The 26,778-nt window shown below is 33.8% G+C and overlaps 3 protein-coding genes across 7 annotated transcripts in view; 1 reads left to right on the top strand and 2 right to left on the bottom strand.

Moving 5' to 3' along the window:
* Positions 1–26,778, bottom strand: part of LOC100538338 (uncharacterized) — a 146,846-nt gene that overhangs the window by 14,897 nt on the left and 105,171 nt on the right. For all 3 annotated transcript variants that reach the window (XM_087276471.1, XM_087276472.1, XM_087276473.1), the window contains 2 exons: positions 23,299–23,340; positions 21,966–22,020 (listed from right to left, as the gene is read on the bottom strand). In XM_087276471.1, coding sequence (XP_087132597.1) covers positions 21,966–22,020; positions 23,299–23,340 — 97 coding nt within the window. The remainder of the gene's footprint in view (positions 1–21,965; positions 22,021–23,298; positions 23,341–26,778) is intronic.
* Positions 2,084–13,632, bottom strand: pdk2a (pyruvate dehydrogenase kinase 2a). The gene is made up of 11 exons (XM_087276477.1): positions 13,422–13,632; positions 12,341–12,482; positions 11,346–11,417; positions 10,920–11,104; positions 10,741–10,830; positions 10,525–10,602; positions 9,017–9,093; positions 8,827–8,925; positions 5,907–6,017; positions 4,898–5,011; positions 2,084–4,598 (listed from the first exon to the last, which is right to left on the bottom strand). The coding sequence occupies exons 1-11, from the start codon at positions 13,537–13,539 to the stop codon at positions 4,455–4,457; spliced, it is 1,230 nt and encodes a 409-aa protein (XP_087132603.1). The 5' UTR covers positions 13,540–13,632; the 3' UTR covers positions 2,084–4,454.
* tbkbp1 (TBK1 binding protein 1) overlaps positions 13,789–26,778 on the top strand; it is a 107,316-nt gene continuing 94,326 nt past the window's right edge. For 2 of the 3 annotated variants that reach the window (XR_015504198.1, XM_087276449.1), the window contains exon 1: positions 17,376–17,741. The gene's annotated coding sequence lies outside the window, so the exon portion shown is untranslated. Of the gene's footprint in view, positions 13,885–17,375; positions 17,742–26,778 lie in introns of those variants that run through there. The other variant, XM_087276450.1, reaches the window with a different exon arrangement.

Here is a 26,778-nt window from a genome sequence, read left to right on the forward strand (position 1 = left end):
TACTGTAGTTTTAAAACGTGTTCTTTTACTTTACCTTGAGTACATTTTTAGCACTGTATCTGTACTTTTACTTCACTACTGTCCTTCAACCTGCAGTTACTACTTTTTCTTGTCTACGGGGATCAGAAAAATCAGTTCTGTGATTCCTGTCCGATCAAATCACACATAGAAAGTAATTTGCATCATACTGAACTACCTCAAGACGTGGGTGATTTATAATTGAAGCAAACTGTTCATAAACATTAAAAATGTCCAAGATGATGTCCAAAATCTTTACACACATTGATCCAGAGACTGTTTAGATGCATGTCACTGATGAGAAGATGAAGGATGTTTACTGTTTGATGACTAAAACACCCAGGGTCGTTGCATTTTGTTTGGAAATGAAAGGCGGGTTATTGTCAGAACTGAACTTCTAAACTAAAAGCAACCAAATTTCAACGTCTAATGAAGTTACAGCTTGATTTTGTGAGGACGTTACCACTATGACGTCTATCAGACGTTGTATTTTGGTAGCCATACTTGACGAATAAATGTCAGTATTTGACGTCAGTATGACGCTGGTTTGAGATTTTGGCCTCTTTCTAATGCAAACCAAAAATCAACCAAATATCAACGTCATTATTAGACATCAAAATAACATTGTCCTAGACGCTGGATAGACTTTGAATTTCGGTCACCTGACGTCACGACAAAAAATAAACCCATACGTCTTAAGATATTGTGTGCCTGCTGGGCAATAACTACTGTAAATGCACAACAGAATGTTTTATTTACACACATCCACATCCACAAATGCATTAGCTTTTTACAGCGTTATACTCACAACTCTTGAGTACTTTTGAAAGGTCTACTTTTTACTATACTATATTTAAAACAGATTATTTTAGTCTTCTTGCACTGCATTTTTAGGCAAGTAACAGTACTTTTACTCAAGCATTTTTCTTCAGTATTCTTTCTAACATGGATTGTCAGACATGGTATCACAGTGTGGTTTGGCAACCTATCTGTCTAATGTAAATCTAAGTTGATGCATCTCTTAAAGGCACAATCTAAAAAATATAGGGTTATTTTTTCTACCCAAATAGATATTGGGTTGAGGCATTTGGGTTTTTTTTTTTTCAGAGTCTTGGATAGTTTCAACCCAGCTCTATTGTGTACTAATTTGTTTAAATGCAATGAAAATAGTGTAACATAAACACAGATTCCTTGTGTTTTCAGATGATTAAAATGAGATTCATGCTCATAGCAGCCCTTAGTCAGACCTTTTGGAAATAAATAATTTCTTCCTACCTTTTGTACACCTGTAATCAAAGCTGCACATCCCCCACCGTACTGCAGTGATGCTGAGTCAAAACAAAACAATTGCTGGGTCATCTTTCTCAGGCATTTTTGGATTAAATTAACGTATTATTCTAGTAAAAATAACCAATTATTGGGTAGAAAACCCAAATTTATAGGGTTAAAAATAATAACCCAATTACTTGGTTTAATTTAACCCCTGATGTGTTCTGCCCCATATTTACCCAGCAGTAGGGTTAAAAACAACCCAATTTGGGTAGTTTTTAACCCTGTGTTTTTTAGAGTGCTGGGTGGAAAATTGTTGGGCATGATTAATATTTGAATCCACAAGTTTTATATGAGAATTGTGTCCTTAATAAGGTGGAAAGGATTCTGAATGATCCAACTAACTTTTTTCTTTTCCACATTATGAACTGCTTTCCTCTAGTAGATGTACAGTAGAGTCTCTAAGTGAAGGTTAAACCAATATTCTTTGCAGCCTACCTGTTTCAGTGGGTTTATTTAACAAGAGTTTATCTTAATTAGCATTATAACTATTATAACTACTGTATTTTTTATGGAATGTCTGCAGCAATATGGTGATGCCCATAACAAATAATAAAGTTTACCACTACTACTACTCATGTATTATTATTATTATAAAGTTGTGCTTGTAAACATTAATACACTGTGAGTTAACAAAAGCTAACAATGAACAACAGTTATGTAATAAATGTATTGTTTATGTTAGTAAATGCATGATCTAACTAATTCAATGCCAATGAAAGACTCCACCACAATGTAAAATTGACACAAAAAATGTGTTTATTTCTCTTTATATAGACATCATTTAGTTTGTATGGAAAACTTTTTACAAAAATAAGATTTAGATTTTTTTTTTCCAGGAATAACACGACAATAACACAAATAAATATATACACAAAATATGGTCCTTACATGTAAGGTTGTGTGGTGCAAGCTGAAAGCTGATGGTTGATTTAATACAGTAGGCATGCTCTCCATGGAGAAGGCTTAAAATTAGCAGCTCTAATTTCACACTGTGTGCTATTTGAAGAAACTAGCAACCGAAGGCCTGCAAAACCGAAGGACGCAAAGATCTCTGAGTGCACAAGCTAACTTCAGTCAATGAGGTATCTAAAATACTTCAGCATGTTTAAGAATAAACATTAAAGCATCTAAAACTGTTTGAAATGCTCCGTGCATAAGTTAAAAGTGTTTCAAGTTTACATCAATGAGATTATTTGTACAGTACATTCAATCCGGATCTGAACACATTTTGTTTAATGAGATAGTTCACCAAAAAATAAAAAAGTTCTTACATTTACTCTCTCTACAGTTGTTCCAAAACTGTATATGACTTTTTTTCCAGTGCTGAACAAACTGTAAAACATTCTGAAAAATATTGCTCTGTAAAAAGTGTTTTTCTGCCCTAAAATTATTAGGAAAATTAATAATGAGCATAATTCTAAAAAATTAAGTTAAGCCAACTTAACAAATACAAGTTCAACAAGTTACTCACTTTTTAAAAGCAGACAACATGTTGATTTTAAGGCAATAGGCTAACTTACTTTTTGATTTCAATTTACAGTGTGGAAACACATCGGTTTTAGCCATTATTAAAATAATATGATTAATACTGTCTTTTAAACTCATACTGTATAGGCTTGAAACAAGTAAAGGGTCAAAAAATAATAACAGAACTCTCATTTTCTGGGTGAACTGTCCCTTTAAGAGAAATACCATGGATTACATTTGGCCACAAAGAAAATGCAGCCTTAAATATGGCCTCTGATCATCTTTCTTTCACCTTTTGGCTGAGTATGGAAACTACTATCTTAGCAGTCAAAGTCACTGAATTACAAGTGTTTCTTGATTTCAACATTACCAAGTCTGTGCAACATGTTTTCAAGTGTACTTTTATATAAATGATCCATCTGTGGTTGCATATTGACTCTTATTTCCTCATCTTGGCCCTTTCCTACTGTACCACTGGTAGTGTTTACACATGGTATTAAGATGCAATTTTGTTGAAAATGGGATGCACGTGTTCTTTTAAAACCATTGCATTTTCATATGAATTAAATCATAAGAATTTACATGAATATGATCAAATAGTTACGTTTCTTTATGTGACCGGGCTGCAATAACCATAAATAATGAGCTGACAAGTGTATGCGCAAAGAGAATAATGGATATCAGCTACTATAAAAAGTGATATTTATATATAGCTATACTGCATTTGTGATTGGTTTAAATTAGATCATATTAGGTCAGGACATGCAGTAAGTCGGAGGAGGAAAATATATAAAATAATATGGTCAAAATATGGTCATATTCCTAGTCTAGAAGAAGAATGGGTGAAATTTGATTCGTATCATACCCAGAATACTGATTACTTTGTTTTTACGGGTTACAATATTAGTTAGGTGACTTAGGTTTTAATGTGAATTCATATAAATCTGCTGAGTTTTGTAGTTGCTAATAGTTTTATAGTAACAACTATATTTTAAACTTAATAAATTGTTATAATTGATCTTTTTTTCAATAAAAAGACCATTTTTGAATGTCATCTGTCTTCAGCACTGTTTGCTTGGTCTTTGTTTTTTAAATGCAAAGTTTTAAAAGTGTCGATTTGGCTCCAGTATTGTAAAACACCTAAGTATCCCCTACTTGTGATCAGAATTAACAAAACTGCATTTTAATACTGGCTATTGACAGGGCCTCTGATTTCATGTACTCTTTAGTTCCTTGAAACAAACAAGTTCCAATATCTAATCTAAACGGTCTTTTCCTCTAACCCAAAACCTGTCCATTTGGCTCCCTTCTCCACACTGGAACCTCCACTTAACACTCAGTCAGGTCAGTGGAGTGCATTAAGCTGGCACTTTGTTGTTCCGCTTCATGAGGGTTAGTATGGTCTGCGTGTAACGCTGTGACAAAGCCTACAGTAGTTTCTCAAACCAAGAAAACAAACGATACAATCATGGTGCATAGAAAAAAACCATCGCATGCGACATCTAGAGTATTGCTGAAAGAGTACGCCGCTTCACAGTGAGTGGAAAACTAGGCTTCGGCCATGAGAACATCGTGTCCATCCCCACTCACTCATGTCAGTCGCTCTTGAAGGGTTTTGTATCCTTCCTGGAGGCTCATCATTTGGCCAGTTTGAACACAGCCAGGTCCAAAGGCTCTCGACTGGGTACACACCAGTCATCTGCCCCCTGCGTGACTTCATAATTTCGTCGAGCAGTCTTATTAAACACTGGGAGTCTCTCAACAGAGTCGGTGGATAAAGCCTGAGGGGAAAAATCATGATGTAATCTGTTACAACACAGTGATAAGTTCCCTTGGCTTTTCAATTTAGCAATGTGTTCTTTAAGGGATAGTACAAGTGAGCTCGTACAAATGCAGTGAAAACCAATCAAAATGTATAATAATATACAGCAGATTTTCATTGCATACAAAGTTCAATTTAGTTTACCTAATTTACTTTTAATTTAGTTTATTTTCTTCAGTGTTTTTATACATTTTTTGATACAAAGTTAAAAATGAATAAATTTGAAACTATTCAGTTAAGTATTGGGTGTAAATGTACCTTGAGGTGAATGACTGCATCAGTGCCATGGCCCTCCATAGAGTAGAGCTGGAGGTCACCCTGAAAATACTTGGCATAGAGTCGAGAAATGGGCAAACCATAACCAAACCCAGCCTGTGGACAAAAGACGACTAAACTTATAAAGAGGCAGTGTATTTGATGTGCAGTTATGTGTGATATCACATGCATACAAATTGAAAATGCCAAAATAAGAGATTCAAAATCTAAAGATGTATTTAAACACCTGTCTAGTTGAAGCAGATCAGTTTAACACAACAAAGCAACGGGTAAATATGTTAAATGTTTAAATATACATCTATTAAAACTACTTCTTTGTATGGAAGCACAGATTTAAAAATAATATTACTTATTAATATTTTTACATAAATTATTTTAATTAATATTTCATACTATGGTTTATTTTGTTTTTATTTGATCATTTACCTTTTTAGGTGTGAAATGTGAAATGTTACCTCATTTAGGGATGCACCCATATGGTTTTTGGGCTGATATTGATAACTCCTTAGATTTGGAGGCAGATAACCGATATGTTAGCTGATTAATATAAATATTTTAAAATGTTATATTTTTATACACTTAACAACTGATTTATTTTAAAAACTTCATAAAAGTTTGAACAGTTCTTAGAACAGCACACTCGAAGCAAAAAATAGACCCATATTCACGATATCACATGAATCAGCATGCCAAAAATAGATTATTTCCTTTTCTTCTCATAGCAAATCAACATGAATTGATTGTCGCAAAAAATAATAGGTTAAATAACAAAATGAGAGGCAGGCAATTCTGTACAATGACAATCTATCAGCTTAAAGATATTGGCTTAATTTTGATATTGGACCAATAACGATAACATTACCAATAGCCTTTATTGGCCGATAACGAAATGGCCTCCGATACATTGTGCATCCCTAAACTCTTTGATACTATTTTTTCTGTATTTTGCAATTCCTATTTGTACTTCATGTACAAAGCTCTAAAATCTCACCAGAGGAGCCCTTTGCTTCTCATCCATCTGTGGTGTTGGTGCTGTGGAGTACATGTAACTGAAGAGATTCTCCATCTTCCTGAAAGGAACTCCACCACCACGGTCACTCATCTAAAAAACAAAACAAAAAAATTTTTTTTAGGAATAAATATATAACTATTTAAAAAAACATAGACATTGAAAAAACAGGCTAACAGTGAGAGGGGAAGAGCACTTTGACCCTGATCATGACTGGTTAGTATGTACAGTACACGTCTCAAATCAGTTTTGTCAAGGTAACCAAACAACAAGGCCAGTCAGCTTTTCTGTATTGTGTTATGCAACAGCATGGGAACATGACCGACTGCTCCAGTTACAGCAGACTAGAATCAATAAGGCAGCATTGAAATAATAAGTCACAGTAACTTTTTCTGTGTTTCAAGACCATGGGCTCTATTTTGACGGTCCATGCGCAAAGTGCAAAACGCAGGGCGCAAACGCTTTCAGGGCGTGTCAGAACGCATTTTTGCTAATTTACGGATGGGAAAATCTGCTTTGCGCCAAGGCGGATGGGGTAAAAGGGTTGAGTTTATTTTCTTAATGACCTATAGGTGTGTTTTGAGAATAAACCAATTAGAGTCTCATCTCCTATTCCCTTTAAGACCCAGCTGCGTCGCGCCAAGAGCGCATTCGCTATTTACAGGACGCAAAGTAAGTCTAAGTGGAAAAAATTAGCATTTCAAAAGCAAACAGTTAACAGTTGAAAGTTTTTTAACAGAAAACTGTTAAACAGAGCATCTACTGCGTGAGAATGAGAGATAATGGAACTACTTTCATTTTTGCTCTTGGATAGGGAAACCTTTACGCACAGACATCAATTAGCCTATAAATAATTAATTTAGTTTGTTAAGCGCAAACATTTGTTTCAAAACTATTTCTAAATTCAGTTCTAATTTCTAGCAAACGAATAAATGAACAATAATTACCAAGTGTGGTCAAAATACTGAGTTATTTCCAAATACACCTGCCATGACCCATATGGTCTTAAACCTGACAGGTGGGCAAATCTAAGCTTGTTTTTAATAAAACAAATATAAATATGGATATATTAAATAATACTGCTAATAATAATACCATTATACAAAAGCAAATTGTTATGAATGAACTGAAAAAAGCCTCCTGAGATGAAGAAGATATAAAAGCAGTGATTTTTCCTATTTTTGAAGGCTAGAAAATAATATGTTTTGTAATATTTTAATCCTTTATATTTATATCCTATATCTATTCTTATTATATCCTATATATATCCTTAATATTTACATTTTTTCATATGTAAAGATATTTGCCTATTGCTGTCTTGTGCGTATTAAGCAGTGCGTAAGCGAGGCGCAACTCTGCGCCGGAGTTTAGACCGGGTTAGTTTTGGTCTAGTGAAAAATCTATTATAGTTTCTCAAAATAGCAACGCGCCAGCGGTCAGCCTCAGAACACCTTCCTTTTTAGACCAGAACGCCTATGGGTGCACAAATGCATTTGCTATTTAAACAGCGTAGCGCAACGCCTCAAAACGACTCTTGCGCCAAGCTGAAACTACCAAAAGACTACTGCGCTGCGTCTTGCGCCACACTGCGCCGGGTGTATGATAGGGCCCCATATGTTTAGACAAAAATAGATAAATGAAAAATATTTTTAAATATAATAATATGTTTACCGCTACTAAGTACATTAACTAAATAATTTGAATAATTTGAAATTTTTTTTTTTTAAATCAAAGTAGGTTTGTACAACATGCCTAATTTTTAAGAAAATTATATTTTTTTCTATCAATGGAGTAAATTTATTTTAAAAAATACACACATTTTAAATAATAAAATCTAAATAATGAATCTCGGAACCAGCCCAGAAAATATAGTGCTTAAAAAATAAATATGTAGCGTAATTGCTTTTACCATGCTATTTGCAAGGCATTTAACTCTTCTCTATTGGAAAAAACTGAGCACCCAACACATAGTAGATGGATCAAAGACGTGATGTATGTTATTTAGCTTGAAAAAATCAAATTTACTCTCAGATGATCAAAAACTGTATTTTTTGAAACATGGTCTCCATTTCCTACATACGTTGACAATTTACAATTCTTAGAGCAAAAGGATATTTAATCCCATACAATCTCAAAAGATCCCCCTGCACGCCCCATCTTTTTAATTTTTTTTATAATACTCTTTCCTTTCACTCTAACCTTGTTAGGGTTTTCACAATGGGCTTGCTTGTAATAAAGGTATACAGAACCTTCCTTCTATTACACACTGAGTGCTTTGCTTACTGTATGTGTATTGTGAATCTTTTTGCATTTTCCTTTTTACATTTTTTTTTATTAATTTATTTGTTTGTCATTACTGTATTGGAGTTGTATTTAAACTCTCTACGTATACTTGCTGTGCAATTGTGCAATGCTTGAGGACTTTAATGTTTGCAGACTGTTAGCTATGTGTCTCTTCCGTTAAAGCCACATAAGGGAAATTAGTGTTGGGGATGTTTGTTTGTATATTTGTTGTTGACTGTTTGTTTTGTGCACATTTATCAAAAATTCCTACAAATAAAGTATTAAAAAAATAATAATTTTATAAAAATTGATACAATAAAGAATATTGTATTCAACCCTCCTGTTTTGATCTGTTAATTTTTAAATAAAAAGAAGAAATTAATTAATTTTAATGATATGTTTTCTTTTTATGTGGTCATTGGGGTGTTTTTAAATAATTTTACTTCAATTATTTTGTTAGAATTCCAGTAAGTAAATCCAGTAAAGAAATTTAGTGTAAATATCTCAATTTACACAATAGGATACAAAGAAAGTATTAACTTAAAAGCTATTTCCAAAATAATAATTGGTTTAAAACATAATGATAACACTGTAATAAGCCATTCTTGAATCCAATCACCTTTATAGTGAGGTCTTCTCCTCCTACAGCCACCATGACTTGAATGGCTGGAAGATTACTGCCTTCTTTATGGTTCTCAATAGTCGCTCTCATTGCATTCTGAGGACGAAAACACACTGTCATGACAACATTCAGATCTTACGTAAACAGCGATGTATCTGGGCAGAACATGAGATGGGCTACAACTCACCTTGAACAGTTCAAACAATATATGGTACAGATGGGAAGGCACATACACTATGCTAATAGGCTGGTTCCTATTATTAGCTGTTAAAAGAAGAACAAAGACACAGTGTCAATATTGTCTACAGCTGATAAGACATCTATTATCATAGCTAAGCTCTGAGCAATTAGGCGGAAAACATGTAAAACCAATAGAAGGAATACATTTTAGACTCTGAGCTCTTACTTAGTGCAATGGAAAAAACTAATGGACTGTACTTAACAATCCTCGGCTTTCTGCATTATTGAGTTGTATGTGTTCAAGTGAAATGTCATTTTTGATTTATTCTGTAAACTACTCCTGACATTTCTACCAAATTTTAAATAAAAATGTCGCATAAAATAACAAAAAAGGTAACGATTTTTAGCAGCACAATAATGATTTTTTAATCTTTAGTATACACTACCTGACAAAAGTCTTGTCGCCTCTTCAAGTTTTAGAAACAACAAATAATAGCTTGACTTCTAGTTGATCATTTGGTGTCAAAAGTGGTTTATATGAAGGGCAAAGGAATCTACACTTCGCTTATGTTACCAAAATAAAATATGATCATGCCTTGATTTTTAATTATTTAATTAGGACAGTAAGGTCTGTCTATACTTTGACAAATGTCTTGTCACTTAACAGAAATAATGTGCAGAATATAAAGTCATGGTGCAGTGGAAAAAGATTTAATATTGTGTATGACTTCCACAAGTTTGAACGACTGCATCCATACATCTCTGCAATGACTCAAATAACTTATTTATAAAGTCATCTGAAACGGCAAAGAAAGCGTTCTTGCAGGACTCCCCATTCAATAAGACAATATTCTGTGGATTCATCTTCAATGCATTCGTCCAACTTACTCCAGAAATGCTTAATAACGTTCATGTCTAGTGACTGAGCTGGCCAATCATGGAGCACCTTGACCTTCTTTGATTTCAGGAACTTGGATGTGGAGGCTGAATTATCAGAAGGAACGCTATCCTGCTAAAGAATTTGCCCTGGACTGTGGTTTGTAATGTAATGGCCAGCACAAATCTCTTGATACCTCAGGCTGTTGATGTTGCCATCCACTCTGCAGATCTCTTGCACATACTGAATGTAATCCCAAACCATGATTTTTCCTTTACCAAATTTGACTGATTTCTGTGAGAATCATGTGTCCATGCGGGCTCCAATAGGTCTTATTAATTTATTCGTTTTTTAATAAATTAGTTATTAATTTTTGCTCTTACAAAAGGATTAACGGCAAGAATTTTGTCAAGTAGTGTATGTGGTATTAATATCAATATTTGGTAGAATAATAGTGATTTTCACACAATATTACAATATTTTTATTTTAAACTTAAAAGAAATTATCTAGAAATTAATTATAGAATAAAACACAAATTAGCATTTTACTCAAATAAATGCAGTGCATCTAGATAAGCTGTGAATTATCACTTTACACTCAATTTAAGATGAATAAAATGATTTTTCTCTGATCTTACTGTTGAGTTCCTGAAGGTCCAGGTCAGGTGAGTTGAGGTAGTATTGATCACAAAGCATCCTGGCACTTTCATATGCATCTACATTAAGAACAGTGATGACACAATATCATTTTAGAAACATATAATAGTGTCTGAGTGTTGACTAAACAAATGGTTCATAGATTTTTGAGATGAATATCTGACATAGACACGCTCTCAATGTTTGTGAAAGTATACCTTTAACAACGTCTGCCACTTGACAGTGAGGGTCTATACTGCCAATGGTATTGGGGTGAACTGGATTTGTGGCTCCATCAAATACAAGAGCTAAAAAAAGCAAAGGAAAAACACACATATAGTGAATTTAAGCTGTATGGACACTCTTTGGATTAGTTTGGGCAGAATATTGTACTTACTGTGCTGGTTGATTAGCATTCGGATGGATATCCGGCTCAAATAGAAACGGTCCAGGAAATACTGGATATTCTGATTAGTGACTGGATCTTGACCAAATACCTCTTTGTATTCAATCACGCCCTGGGCCATGGTGGGTACAACATCATTGTGTCTGTTGCGGATGTTGACCAGAGCAGCGACAAACCTGTGTGCACAATGAAGTGTGTGAAAATATGCAATGAAATATGTCATATTTAACATGAAATTGAAAAATACATGTAAAAAAGTTAGATTGCTTTCATTTAAATTTATACCTTTTAGTTCTAAACGTAATAACATAAACAAGTAAAACAATGCAAAAAATATGGGTTCTAAACTGAGTGAAAAATACAATATCTAACATTTAGATTTTCTTCATAAAATGTACTATTTATGTTCCTACTTACTCTTCTAATATACTGTGGTCATCTGGACTTTTCTCCAAGAATTCCAAGATCTCCATCAAACTCTGAATATACCTTTGCAACAGAAAAAAGCAGGGGTTGAAGTGATGAAAATTAATTTAAAAACATTAAAACAAGGCTAGTGTGAAGACTGCATTAATCATAAAAAAAACTTTGTCATGTGTTTTCAGAATAGAAACTTCAGGCAACTAATATAATTTAGTTATCTTTGAAATTAAATATTTTAAAATTAAATTTAAATATATTGAGAAATGAAAATACACTGAAAATTAGTGCTGCTGCTTGTTTGCTTGTTCAAAGTACTTTCTTTTAAAAAGCTGAATCAACACAATGCCCAAGTGGTTGTTTTTGGGTCCACTTAATAGTTTTATGTTAATCTACTTACATTTTTAAAACAATGAGGTTAACTTAATCAATTTGTGCTGAAACTAAATAAAAGAATTGTGTGAAACCCCGCATTTTTTTTACAGTGTATAATTATATTTAGAATTTAATATTGACAAAATATCTGTAACAAATCAAAATCACATATTCTGTTTAATACAGATGACACCACACTGATAAACAGATGTGGCACAAAGTCATGGCCTAACATCTGAGCAAAACAACCGTTAAGCAGTTGCATGCCATGCATATGAATGCTAGACTGTTTTGTTTTGGCTATGGCCAGGTTTCCAAGTTTCTGCTCTTCGGAAAAGGCAACAACAAGAGGGGAGTATGACGCGGTCAGGCAGTGAAAGTGGGACAAAGTTCACAGCAGAATCCCTTCTTGAAAGTCCCACCAAGCTGAATATATAGGGGAAAGTTCAAAACGCTCTCTCTCCCTCCAAGTTCAAAGTTTGGCCTAGTTTCAAGTGTTTACAAAGCGTACTAAAAATAAATTGCATTCCTCTGGCCATAATCGTCTTTTAAACAATCCGTCATTGCAGGATGGATTAGTTTATATGTGTAGTAAAGTGTTGTGCAACTTAACTCACCAGCTATGCACCATTTGTACAGAAGGTGTGGTAAGTAGTCTTTTGGGGAGCAAGTTGATTTCTTTCATGATGTTTGACAGACGAACGGGCAACTCTTGCCTCAGGAAAACAAAAGAAGTTTTCTCGCATGCATTGGTAGAGCCTGGAAGAAAGCAACACGTAAAACAAATAAACATGAAACGCTGGTCAAAGTGACAGAGATATATCATAAACATTAATGAAGTGTTTATGTTCAGGACTCAAAGACATACACACATAATGCGAACAGTCAAAAAGAAGTGCATAAACATAGTGGCGCAGGACAAAGGCAGCAGCTGTAAAATGACGCAACATTTCGCTCGTATGAGCAGTAGTGACTGGATTTGTGAGTCATTTCAACGAATCGGTTCTTTTGATCAGTTCGTTTCAAAAAACTGCTGCTGAAAAACAGGTTCAATCCCTTAGTGTGTGATGCTTTTTAAACATCTAAAAAACATTTTTCCTCTTGAAAAGGTGTTATTAGTAATGTTTAATATTTGTTTGTGTCACAGCTGTATTCAAGATAGACGTAATTTAAAAAAAACTACGTATTTCTGCCTGATTTACGCACCAAATTACAGTCACGCAAAACAATTCGGTTGCGTTTTGTGCCATCTGCTATTCGACTATTACAGTAAACTTGTGTTGCTTGGTTTTAAATTATAGAGTTGCTTGGTTTTAAATTATAGAGTTCATTATTCTGGCCGCTTTAGGAGTGCACCGTTAAAGATTTGTAAACAAATTCAGATTGATTCTTTGAACCAGTTCAGTTCACTAAAAAGATCCGAATCAAAAGGTACACATTGTTCTATATTACTACACACCGCTGGTAAAGCAGCGCATAATAATCATAAATCAGATGTTAATAGCACTAAATACGTGCAAAGCAGCTAACGTTACAAAGCCATGCTCGTAATTGAGGACAGAAGAGAAAATAATATGAACTGCAACTGACTGACGTTACACGACCACTTGGCAGCGTAATTCTCATGATATTAAGCTATTTCTTCGCTGCACACGATTTCATACCCGACCAAAATAACAGTAGATAAAGTATACTCACCAAAATCAAGAAACTGTTTCATTGAAAGTGGAGAAGGTGAAAATTTGGAGAAGTGTTCGATGTGATGAGGCACATTGGCCAGCGCAGCATTCTTCATTATAAACCTGACGAACTTCATTTCTCTGACTGGGTAGAGATCAGTAATAGCTGCTGCAGATATCCGGTTTATCAATAGCTGTGATGTTTACATTGCATGCACTGCGATGTGTATGATGGTCAACGGGGCAGCTGTTTTTCCAAGTGCGCCCAACAGCCAATCAGAACGCAAGATTTATATTACTAATCCAGATCTGGCCAATAGAATTCGGAGGCAGGGCCATTTGCTGCTCATAGCCCTATAAATATAATCATTCAGCACTACATAAACACGTGTGTGTATTGCTAGAGCAATGTGTGGTTTCTGACCCTAAGATCAGAACTGCTTTCCCACATCCTAAACTGTAATGATCACATCAGAATTAAGGTATTGTAATATTAATAATATATAATAATAATAAGGTATTTAATAATAAATATTTTATTATAATTTTGGCTTATTTAAAAATAATCTATTTTGTGCACAAGTTTAATTGTCACAATTTGTAGACTTATCAAGTGCTGCAGGATAAGCAGATGTAATAAAGTAATTTCAGTTAGTAAAATTGAATTAATCATCATAAAATTAGGATAATTAGGGAAACAACTCTTAGTATAATGATAAAAAATGTGGCTTTAGAACTTCCCAAAACACTTATCTTTTCACGTAACATTTTTTTTTCAGAACAGATACAAGGACAAACCCATAATATAAATTATACAATTTCATAATTAAAGTTTAATGTTTTTGAATGGTGAAGGTGTGGTTGAGGACATTATGTTCTATGAAAGTCTACCAGGCCAAATCTATTCTTGCATAACCAGCACAGTCTCCATAAGAAACAAGCCAGTCATGCATATTTCACTTGATCTCTTTCTTTCGAGGCAGCTGTCGGCTGAGGAGTAAACCAGACAATGCCATTCTCAATGGGCTACGACCTTAGACGTATGGCAAAATTAGACAAATCTTGAATTGAACATCTTTAAAAATGAATAAACTGAGCTTGATCACCAGATTCCCATATGCATTTGCCATAATAATGCACTGTAAAAAAAACTATAAGATTAATTAGTCATGACAACATATGCTTTTAGTTCATTGTAACGTACTAAACCAAGTTAATCATGCTCTAACTTAATTATATAAGTTACACAGGCTGTTTTAAGTCAGGTTAACATAATATAAGTTCATGGACTCGGTTCAGCTTCAAAAGGCAACCAGAATTGTTTTACATTGTGGGGGTTGGAGGCGATTTCCCACATAGTAGACCCAGATAAATCAACACGTAGTGGCTTTTTTCATGATTAAATAATTACGACAAGCGTTTCCCATATGTTCAAACATAAAGCTCCAGCTCAGCTAGTGGTCAACGGCGCCATCGTGTGGCCAATTTTATATTGTTTTATATCATACACTAAAATATTTCCATGTAGAATTGTCCATGCATTTATTGCAATCTCTATACATTTTGACTTATAAACTGGAAATGTTTTAATGTCATTTCTAGTTTATAAGTCAAAATGTATAGAGGTTTTAATAAATGCATATAATGCTGGACATTAACGGATAATATCATTGTAAAAAATTTTCACTGGAACTTGGGCTTCATTGCATAAATGTTCTTTCTGTTTTAGCATTTTACTTCATTTATTATTCTTTTTCAGTGTCGATTGTCATCTATCAAGGTATTAAGCTTATAACTTGTTATAGCATTGCCATTTTTGCTACAAATTCACATCAGTAAAAAGTACAAAGACTACAGGATTTAAGATCAAATAGATAAACTAATAAATTACAGATATTATTATATAATATCACTCAGTATCCTTTGGCATAGTCCCTGATATATTAGAAGTCAATGCAGCAGAATGAACCACAAATTATGCTGGCATATGTTTTATGTGGCAGATGCTCTCCCAGCCACAAATAAATAATATATAAAAGTTAAATTATTACTACTACTACTAATACTACAAATGAAATGGGTATACTAATTTTGAATTTTGATTAATTTTGACCATTAAGATATTGACTTTCAAACATGGTTCTTTATGGAACCTAAAAAAAGATTCTGTTTAGCACCATAAATGGTTCTGCTATTGTTGCAAGCTGAAGAACTGAAGAGTTGGCATTGTTTAGAAGCATTTTTCCTGGAATGACATACCATTTGTTTGGAGAAATAAAATAATTTTATCGTTATAATAAAACCAAGGTTGTTAAAACTTTTTATGTGAGCCCTTTAAAACCCATGACTAAAATTATCAGACGAGTTGCAATTTTCCTATAAACATTTGGGGTGTAAACTCCAAAGCATTAAGACCTGGGGGCCTGGAGAGAATAAAACATACCCAGTGGAAATTTCCTTCATGGTCAGACACGGGCCATTGATGTGCTGTTTTGTGCCCTGTTTGAATGGAACAGCTTCGAGCCAAATGTCAGGCTCGCTTTCAGACCATTCCTATTCAATAGCTGTTTTCATAACAAATAATACCCGAATCCACAGAATCAATTGAACTCACAATAAATCTATTGAAGTTACTTATAAATTCACATTTTTTATCATCCAAAAACATGTATATTTTTAAAAGCTAGGGAATTTCTGTCATGATTATGTTCCAATGTTTTATTGTTATAATATACATAAATAGAAATACATACAATATTCAATACACAAATAAATGCAAAAAACATTGGATTTATGCTGATGTATTTTTATTTGCAAAAAGGTTTAATCTATTTTTGTTTTAGAATTGATTTATTAAATGTACTGTGTGCGTGTTTGTGTGTGTGATTGTGTGTGTGTAAACATTTCTACAGACCACCAGGCAGCCTCCATGAGGCCCCCTGAGGGTCAACAGACTGCAGTCTGAAGCACTGTGCTTTAGATTATTTCGATATTTTTCATACCAAGAAAAATGGTTTCTATAAAACACCAGACTGAAAGATTAATTGAGGAAATGGTCCTATATCAAACTCCCCATTGGATCCGCTTATACAAGTAAATCTGCTGAAATTGTGTATTGAACATGTATGCATATGGCTTCTATATTTTCTAAATGTTTTATAGCAATATCACTTATATTAATGTTGTTGACTGAATATGCCACAAATGCAATTGCCGTTTCTGTGTGTAGTTTGCATGTTTTTCCTACGTTCGTGTGGGTTTCCTCTGGGTGCTCTGGTTTCCCCTATAGTCCAAAGTCATGTGGTATGAGAGAATTGGGTAGGCTAAATTGTCTGTAGTGTATTAGAGTGTATAAATGTTTCCCAGATATGGGTTGCAGCTGAAAGGGTATCCGCTGCGTAAAACATGTGCTGGATAAGTTGGTGGTTTATTCCGCTGTGGCAACCCTGGATTAATAAAAGGACTGAATGAATATTACAAGCTGACCATAATTTGTTCTATACACAGTGCTTAGCATAATAGAGAACACCCGATTTTAAAAATGAATCCTTTTATCCATTTCTCAGTGAATATAGGCAATGTATGTTGGTGCATTTAAACAAAACAGATTTATTAAACAGATTAATTTATTTAAATAATAGTTTAGTACATATTTAGAAATTTAAAGATAGAACAATTAAATTCAAGCTAAATATTGCAAAAAAAAAGAAAAGAAATTACAACCTACAAAATGTCAACTAATTTTTTTCTGCTTCTCTTGATTTTTCCTCTTTTAAAAAATTGTATTTAATATTGTTCTGTAACACAAATTTGTTTAGAAATGTGTTTGGACCGTTATTTTGGTAGATAAGCTCCAGATTTGGCTTCAGTACAGACACAAATATAATATCGTATAGCTTACTATTAAAATACAAATTTAAAAGATAGATTTGTGTGGGGTGTACTTATATATGCAGAGCACTGTGGGATATTTATGCACAGTTGGCTTTAAATAGGTCAAATGAAAAACACAAACGTTTTGAAAGAAAAATAACAGGTTAAATAACTATGGTTTGAAACGAATGTTATTGTTTTTACCCATACCGCAAGCAGGACTCTCTAGGACCCGAAACAACCAGGAAGTAAAGCCCATCTAAGCAGGACATGAGGTGTTGTCGGTGATGTTTTCTCTTGAATCTTCAGCAGTGGCGCTCAAACTCCTCTCTCTCTCTCTCTCTCTGATCCCTCACTGAGCGCATCTGAACCAACAACAGCATCAGCCTCATCATCCTCCAGCACTTCTCTAGTGTCTGGCCCTTCACTGAAGACATGACGGCAGACGACGGATCTATAAACCACCGTGAGTGCGCTTATTATTCACAGGATATGCATATTGCTTGTGTGTGGAATATTGCAGTGCGGGTTACATCATTACGGGCTTTACAGTGGCAAACAGCGCACAGCCATGTTTTACAGAGCGCTTTACAAATGTCCGTGTAAATGCAACGCAAGGCGACATGGGAAGCGTTGCGTGTTCGTTATGCACCCATATAGTCATCTTTAGCATTGCATAAATAGAATAAACACCAGATTGCTGAAACAAAAGAATGCGCTTGCGTGTTTGACATCAGCATCGCTTTGCTGCTGCAAGTGTAGATCGCCAAACGCAACAAAAACTGCGCTGTAATTAAATCATGTTGAGATTGAATCATGGAAAATGCTGTTTATGTGCTACTATTATACTGAATATACTAGCTATACATTTTTAATTTGATTCCAATTATGACCAGTCTATGTGGAGAAACAGCAGCGGGTGATGTGGTTTGTCCCGTACTACACTATAAATAACTTTTTCCTCTCTGTAGAGCACCCGTGCATGAAGGATAATGCTTGAGATGACATTCCGACACTCACTTTTGTCCTTTATGAAGGAAAGAGTTTACATGATGACACGTTACAATTGATATAAGCCAGAAAACTTAGAGGAATATATTGATGGCATCATAGGTTTGCTGTGTTGTGTAATGAGACACGACCGCATTATAGTAAGCTGATGTGGCGAGTGATGGATAATCTCACTTAATATAATTGTTTCGTGGCACTGAGATGTTCAAGATTACAGCATTTGATTGTTTGAAAGAGTAATATTTATAATAGAGCTGGGATGTGAATATTTTGTGCAGGTCTCATGTCTGTTGTTATGTGGTTTAGCAGACGGTCATTTGTAACGATGCACTGGACAGCTCCAGGTGCTGAAGCGCCTTTACAACAGGATTATAAATGAAACATTTAACTCCCATGAAATGGAATGACACGCATTAAACTGCTGGAGCTTGTAGTTTTTCATTATAAGAAGTTTTAGAAATTTTTAATTATTTGGAAATGTATTTTTAAAATGGTAAAAGAATGGAAAACAAATGGAAAATGGAAAACAAAGCCATTTGTCTGCCCCTCCACCAAACAGTTGACCATGTTTTTACTGTTTTGAATAATGACTGTTAAAGTCATTTCAAGATTGACTCTTTTAAATAATGGCTTACACACATAGCATTGTTGATTTATAAAAAAATAAATAAAACAAACAATTCTGTTGTACTACCACACTTGATTTTGGTTTTGTTGTAAAAAAACAAAAAAAACAACAACAAGAAAACATATTAAATGAGAATCTGAAATAATTTATAGTATACTTCAAAAATAAAAATTCATTTTGAATATAAAAAAATGGTCTTACCATATTTTTGAGATTTGTCATAGTATTAATTGCGGCACTTTTACCATAAACCAACATATCAACCATTTGGTAAAGTCTGATGTTTTAGAAATTATGGGATATGTTGAAAAATAAATGCACTGAGTGTGTTTACTAGGGACATTAGGAGTTAAGAAATGCAATCCAAACATTTTTTTCTTGGTGAGGTTGTTAAAGGGTTAAAATGATAATAATATGCAATGACAATACTAAGCATAAATGCCTTATAAAATAATGTATAGTATAAAAGAGGTGCTTTTGGTAACACTTCATTTGACATCATTATTTTAGGTTACTGTAAATTATGTATAATCACTTGCAATACCCGAAAAGGTACCCTTAAAAAGCAATTACATAGGGCACAAATGTACTACATTATTTCTGTATTCTCTAGATATTCTGTATTCTGTTTTAATTAATTAACATAATGACAGAAAATTGCTAGTATTTTAATTAAGTACATGTACTCAATTAACATTACTCATTAGTTTAAAAGTATAATTAAACTCTAACAAAGGCATTCTGTAACATTTTACTTGCTACAACTTTTAATTTTGGAGGGAAAAAAGGTATTACAATTATTGTAATATTTTTAGAGCTATTGGTATTACAAAAAAGCATATCAGACTTGTAATAGCCAAAACTTATTATAAATAAAATATTAATTATAAATATTATTAAAAAATAGCAACATATCTACAATATATATATATATATATATATATATATATATATATATATATATATATATATATATATATATATATATATATATATATATATATATATAATTTTACATTTATTCATCTGAAACACAATCAATGTATTTTAAGTTCTGGAAACAAGCTGCTAGTTGAACAAAACAAATGAACAGTCTGATGTTTTAGTGAGGAGATACAATGTTATCCTGCATGTTGTATCTTTAATGATATTATTTAATGAATATGCCACATCACAATACTTCAGAGCAAGATTTGTTTTCAAAAAGTCAGACATTATTTGTTCTCAGTTGCATAGCATATTAAAAAGCAATGTGTGATGGCTGACTGCATCATGCTTTAAGCATTCCTTGAAAGGAAATACTTGCAGGAAACAACACTGGACCTTGACAGCAACTGCCCCATCTTTTAATTTTTCTCCTCTGTTTGGAGCCTTGACTTGATTATTGTGCACTTAATTAGCAGCACCGCCTTTTTTCCTGGTGGGAGACTGTCTGCGGGAGCTAATTTAAGGGTCTGACGTTGGGAGGTGAATCACGTTAGCCTCTCAGCTATTCCCAGTCACAAAGCACTTCTCATGTTGCCCGATGTTGCAACATGTAATTATGATTTATGCTGCTTTCAAATGGCTTTTGTTAGACCTGAAAAAAACACACTATTTGTTCTTTTATACTTCACATTTATATTTTATTCACCTTTAAGAAATTGGCCAGCTGTGAGCAGGTTGGAGGTGTGTAAGATATGAATCAGGCTGGCGGAGATAGGAGGAATTGGTGAATTTATGAAGAGGCTCATTTGTAAGTGTCAAGAGATGAGGTTTGCCACCCGTGTGTCATCAACAATGACTTACTGTACATTCAGAACTGTGTAGTCCTCACCTCATTTTGCTCATTTACTCTTTAAAGTAAACATTCTTACTGGCATTTATGGTTTCATGAAGACCTTTAAGGATTTATGGAACTTTTTTGAATGCACAAAAGATTATTGATTGGAGTTATAACAGAGCACAAATCTCACAGTTCAAATAACATTATGTTTTTTTAGTCGTTGGTTTCCAAATATTACAAAAACAGAACTGCAAAAATCTTTTGGTTTTAACAAACAGATCCTGTTATTTTATTTAAAATAAGATGAAGAAATAATCAGCTGAATAAAAATTAATTGTAAAATATTCATTACTGGGAAAAATTCACTGTTACTACTACTGTTGCTGATAATGCTAAAGCATATATTTAGTATAAAATGTATTTTAAAATGTATATTTAGTCTAAATTTTCAAAAATTAATTCAGTTATTTACTCATAAATCCTCATGTTTTATTGCTAGATGTGTCATTTTTGAAGAATTATTCAGTGGCATATTTTTTAATGACTGGTTGTCGCTACCTATTGGTTAAGTTATGTAATTGCTGCCTACAACTTTCATTTTTGAGAGTCTTTAAATGCACAGGATGGTGGTTTTAATCTACCATAAACGTCTGTGGCTTTATCTAAACTATAAACTGTTATCCCAGTACTTGTGTGTTATTTTTGAAAGTCGATTATTATGGAGTAGTGGATTATTGATAGGTTTCTGCAGATTTCTGCAGGTTTCGGCAGAAGCTTACATCAAATAACAGTCACCATGCTTGAGGTATGGTTCAAACTGATTGAGCAGTATAACCAACAAGATCGTATAATGATGGTAAAATGGGTGGCGTTGGACCATAACTTTAAACCGGGACAATTAAAATGTTTTTTAGAGTTAAAAATATGTAAATAATTTGGACAATAAAGACTTTTACTGCTACCTGCAAATTCAAGATTACTTTGAAAGGGAATATAAAGCAAAAGACATTTCGGGTTTGAATGAATTAATAAAACTAAGATTCTTATAGGAATATTTGTAAAATAATTTCTTCTTTCTACCAAACCTTTATGAGAAAGGAAAAGATTCCACAAACTACATTAGGCAGAAATGGGAAAGAGAGTTAGCGGAAGAAATTCTAATTGAAAAATGGCTTTCTGCCTGTAAGATACAATTAGCTGTTCGCTAATGTGGAAAGAATTTGCTTGGAAAAATCTAGTATGTTTTTTTATTACCCTCGAAATTGAAAGCAAACAATTGTCCATACCTCAAAGTTGATGGAGAATATGTGGAAAGGTTGATGTAGATCATCTTCATATTTTCTGGAGCAAAAATGTTAGGTTTTATTGGAAATGGAAAAGATCTTAATAGGATACTATATACCAAAAGACTTTATTACAAATTAACTTGAAAACTATGAAGAGGTGGTAGTGTAGAAGGATTTTTACCTTGTAAATATATTAAATGTGGCAAGAGTATTACCAGATACTGGTATAAGCATGACTCCCCCTCTATTAGTGATTGGATTGAAATTGTGAAAGAAATAAGCAATATGGAAGAATTTACATTCCTTTTGAGCCCTGAAAAGGACTTATTATTGGAAGCAATGGATTAATAATTGCATTGTTAACTACTGTTGAATGCATTAAATCTGGAACAAAGTAATCCCCCAACGTTGTTTTTTTATTGATTTATTATTAATTTTGTATGTATTTATTATTTTTATATGCAATACAGCAAAATTGTATATTTCTAAATGTGAAATGATCCTGTTGTAAAATTTAAATAAGTTCTCAATAAAAATAAAGTAACATAAAAAGTATTTACACAAATATATTTTAAGAATTTTTTTACAAGCATGTGTTTTAAGTAGTATTTGATTAATAAAAATGGCAATAAAACTCATTTTTAAGAGAGTGCAAGCAGATGGCACAATTTAGCATTGTTAAATATAATCAGCAAGCTAGCTAGAAGCTTATTTTTCGAACTAAATGATTCAGAGGAGCTAAGACATTTGAAGCTTTCAACTTGCATACATTTTTCATTTTTCTTTTAAATCCAAATGCCTAAAAGTGCAGTCAGAGTCCCATAGGCAAGTCTTGGCTGTCTTCTGTTGTACTGTTTGATACTAAAACAGCTTAACCTTAATTATAACCAGAAAAGATTCAACAAAATACCTACTATTTACACCTACTATTTTATGTATTAAACAGTTTTATTAAGTTTGTATTATGTATTAAGTGTTTTCTTTTATTTTTTTATTATTTAGTGTTGTTGTATGCACTGCAAAAAATGCTGGGTTCCACACATTTGATTTGTGTTGGAACAACATGAAAGAATTAAGTTCACTTATTAGTTTTTTTTTTTTTTACAAATTTAAGTGGATTGAACATAAAACAAATAAGTTGTTCTACAAAAACGCAGGAGTTGTGTTATTTCAGATTATTTTAAATAAGAAGTAATTTTTAAAACTGTCCCCATTCACACATTGATATGCAAAAATCATTCAGCACGTCACTTTGTAAAGAAACAATGAATGCACAAGTACTCATGTATGGCATTCAGTATAGGCTTAACATGTAGACTGTGTTGATCCTTACCTTGCAAAACAGACTTGTGAGGCAGCATAATGGTTTAATGATCTGTAACAAAATAGAGAGAGCTTTAGTGATTACAAATGGAACATGTATTTATTACTACTGTACAACACCAACTTTTCATTAGAAATATCATCAAAAGTAATAAGAGGTTAGTTAAAATTGTACATTTACACACAATTGATAACCATTAACCAAGCTCTGCTTTCAGAATTTTTTTTTAGCTCAACTGACAGAAATGGAACACACAGGATTATGAGATATCAAAGGCAGTGAAGGATACATCGATACAGCCTTCAACAATCGATCGGATTAGGGTTCAGATGTGCTTTGATGCCTTCACCTTGGAATGCATTGTTTTAAAGACAGACACTTCCAGCCTTCAGAATAAGGTTTTACAAGCTCTTATTTTTGGTTTTACTGGGAGATGATGACAGTATTAGTTTTAAAAACTTGCACTTTGAGGCTCATTTTCGAAATTTTCTATCATCAGACCGCAAAGTTGCTGTTGTCATGTAAACGAAAGACTTAATTTTTTGCAACTGACCATGAGAAATGAATATTGACGTGATATTTTGCTGATGCTTTTCTCTTTCCTCATGTCCAAACTAGCTGCATACTATATTGAAGGCAAAAAACAGAACATTACTCAAGGAGTATTCATACACTCTAAAATCCAAAAAGTTAAAGTAACTCAAACCATATAAGTTCAATTAATCCTAATGAGTACTGTGAACTTAATCCATTTGAGTAAAGGAAACAATTTGAGCACAGTACAACCCAATAAATGAATAGAACTCATACCAACTGAGCACTGTGAAATTCAATAAGTTAAGTCAACACAAACCGTTTGAGGACCCGATCGCTACAAACCATTTGAGCTAATAAACTAATCTATATGAGTACTGTGAACTTACTCCATTTAAGTTGAAGTAGTGAGGTATTTAGGAGTTCAAAACGAATGATAGTAAAGTTATAAAACTGAAGTAGACAGTTAAATCACATTGACAGCATACTGTAGTAAAGTTTCTTTTAAGGAAAGTCTGTTTACTTGGCAGCCATATTTGCAAAACCTTCAGGCAGTTCATGCAAAACTATGGGCCCTATCATACACTGGGCGAAATAAGGCGCAATACATATTTGGAGTAATTTGTTGCTATTTTTAGACTAAAGCAACTCTAATTTTCAAGTTTTGCGCCACATTGTTTAAATAGCAAATCCTTTTGCATCACTTTGTGGACTCATGGGCGGGCAGGTCTATAAAGGAGGTGTGTAAAGGCGTGTTGCTATTTTGAGGAACTAAAGTAGACTTTGTAATTGACCAGCTAAAGCTATCAAAAGCCTGAAATCTCAAATAATGCTTGCTGAACTTGCAGTTAAATTACATATTTCAAATCAATAACAAAATTTGAAGTGACCTGTCCTATTACTTTTGTTGCTTAAGTTCTAATTACATTTAAAACAATTTCTAGCTACTGTGCATGTCAAAGATTGGCAAGTATTTCATCACATGAAAATGTTTCAGGGATAACCAGAGGACTCAGTTACAAAATCTGGAAAAATACAGACAAAACCTGAAGAAAAATGGACACTTGGAAGATATGTTATATCTTTTTTTTTTCCTGTCAGAGGCAGGGCAAGCATGCAATAGTCACCAAATGACAGGGATTGCCATAACAAACAAGCAAACCTGTACAAACCCCACCCCAAAGCAATTAATGTAGCTAATCTGACTGGAAGGCGAGACTTGCTTTGCTGTGTCAGCCATACTGACCATTGCAATGGCCGTGGCTGGCTGAAAACTAAAAGTCCATGTGCACATACCCCATTGTTTCACATAATTTAGCCATTTTGAGTTAAATGTACTTATACAAATACCTTGCTTCTTCATTTTGTTCTTCAAACAGAGGTAATGAGCTGTCCCATTTTTAATGCATTTCAATTAAAGTGATCACTTTCAGTAGTTTTGAACTGAAAGGTGGTTCTAAGATTCACTGATTAAAAAAAACAATAAAAAGTGAAACATTTCTCCTTTAAGATCTTTCTCAGTAGGATTCAGTTCACTGAGCCACGAACAATACAAACTAAGCACTTGAACATGCACACTTGTAATGCACTCACAAAGTACTTCAGCACCCCGTGGACAGATAATCATGATTCATGGCCAAACTAGTATGATTTCATTACATTCTACGTTTCTTTCATACCTCCCATGAATAATTTAGGAAGACGTTTATGTAAGGTACTTGCAGCCTGGCAAACTTTTGCTTGTGGGCCTTAGCAACTCCATCAGATGGAATATTCATGAATGGCAGGGCAGGTCACGCAGACCCAAGCGAGGTTAAAACTGAAATAGAATGAGTCATTAAGCCCAAGGTGATGTGATGCTTCTTCTCCATCAGTCAGACTTTTGACAGATCTTGCAAAAGCTGTCAGAGGATTCCGTACCTTCCTGTCTTTTGTTCTTGATTCCTGTTTTTTTAAAGCAGCCCAGGGTCCCTCAGTACAGAACAGATGGTAAAATGTTCCTTTTGATCTTCTTTTCAGGTTTCCAGAGTTTTCTGGCTGTCGCATGAATCACAAGTGCATTTGTTTGAAGAAATTGTCTGTTTATATGTGCTGAGCATGAATTGGCAATAAATAGTCAACTTCTTTTTATAGTTATAGGGGCTTCCTTGCTATCTGGTGCTTGTTATGGTCTGGCACTGAGTGAATCTGACCCATGGCCAGACTGATAAACTAAACTAAAAAACAAAACTAAAAATGCACCAAACTTCAACCCAAATGTGTCAGAGCCAGATGGTGACCGTTGTTTTGTCTCTTCAGCTACAAAGATGGATGTTATTTATAATGTATATATTTAGAGCTGCACGATTAATCATTAAAATTGAGCAATCTGGATTTAAACATACTGTACACTTACCGGCTACTTTTTTAGGTTCACCTTACCAGTACTGGATTGGACTCCCGTTTGGCTTCAGAACCGCCTAAATCCTTTGTGGAATAGATTCAAAAAGGTACTGGAAATAATACTCTGACACATATTGACATGATAGCATCAAGCAGTTGCTGCAGATTTGTTGGCTGCATATCCATAATGCCAATCTCCCACCACATTCCAAAGGTCCTATATTGGATTGAGATCTGGTACTGTGGAGGCCATTTGAGTACATCGTCTGAGATGATTCACACTTTATGATATGGCGTGTTATACTGCTGGAGGTAACCATCAGAAAATAGGTACACTGGGGTCATAAAGGGGTGGACATGGTCAGCAACAATACTTAGGTTAGCTGTGACATTGATATGATGATTGATTGGTACTAATGGGCCCAACGTGTGACAAGAAAATATTACCTACACCATTAAACCACCACCACCACCACCACCACCAATCTGAACCATTAATACAAGGCAGGATGGATCCATGTTTTCATATTGTTGACTCAAAATTCTGACCCCACCATCCAAATGGCGCAGCAG

The sequence above is a fragment of the Danio rerio genome, chromosome 12, assembly GCF_052040795.2.
Source record: "Danio rerio strain M-AB ecotype USA chromosome 12, GRCz13ab, whole genome shotgun sequence".
NCBI classification, from domain to species: domain Eukaryota; kingdom Metazoa; phylum Chordata; class Actinopteri; order Cypriniformes; family Danionidae; genus Danio; species Danio rerio.

What these genes read in the sequence shown, in the direction of transcription:
- pdk2a (XM_087276477.1), bottom strand. Translation starts at nt 13,539, where the DNA reads ATGAAGTTCGTCAGGTTTATAATGAAGAATGCTGCGCTGGCCAATGTG. An exon ending in AGTGGCAGACGTTGTTAAAG is followed by an intron (nt 10,603 to 10,740) that starts GTATACTTTCAC and finishes TTCTTAATGTAG; the next exon opens with ATGCATATGAAAGTGCCAGG. An exon ending in TATTGTTTGAACTGTTCAAG is followed by an intron (nt 8,926 to 9,016) that starts GTGAGTTGTAGC and finishes TTTCGTCCTCAG; the next exon opens with AATGCAATGAGAGCGACTAT.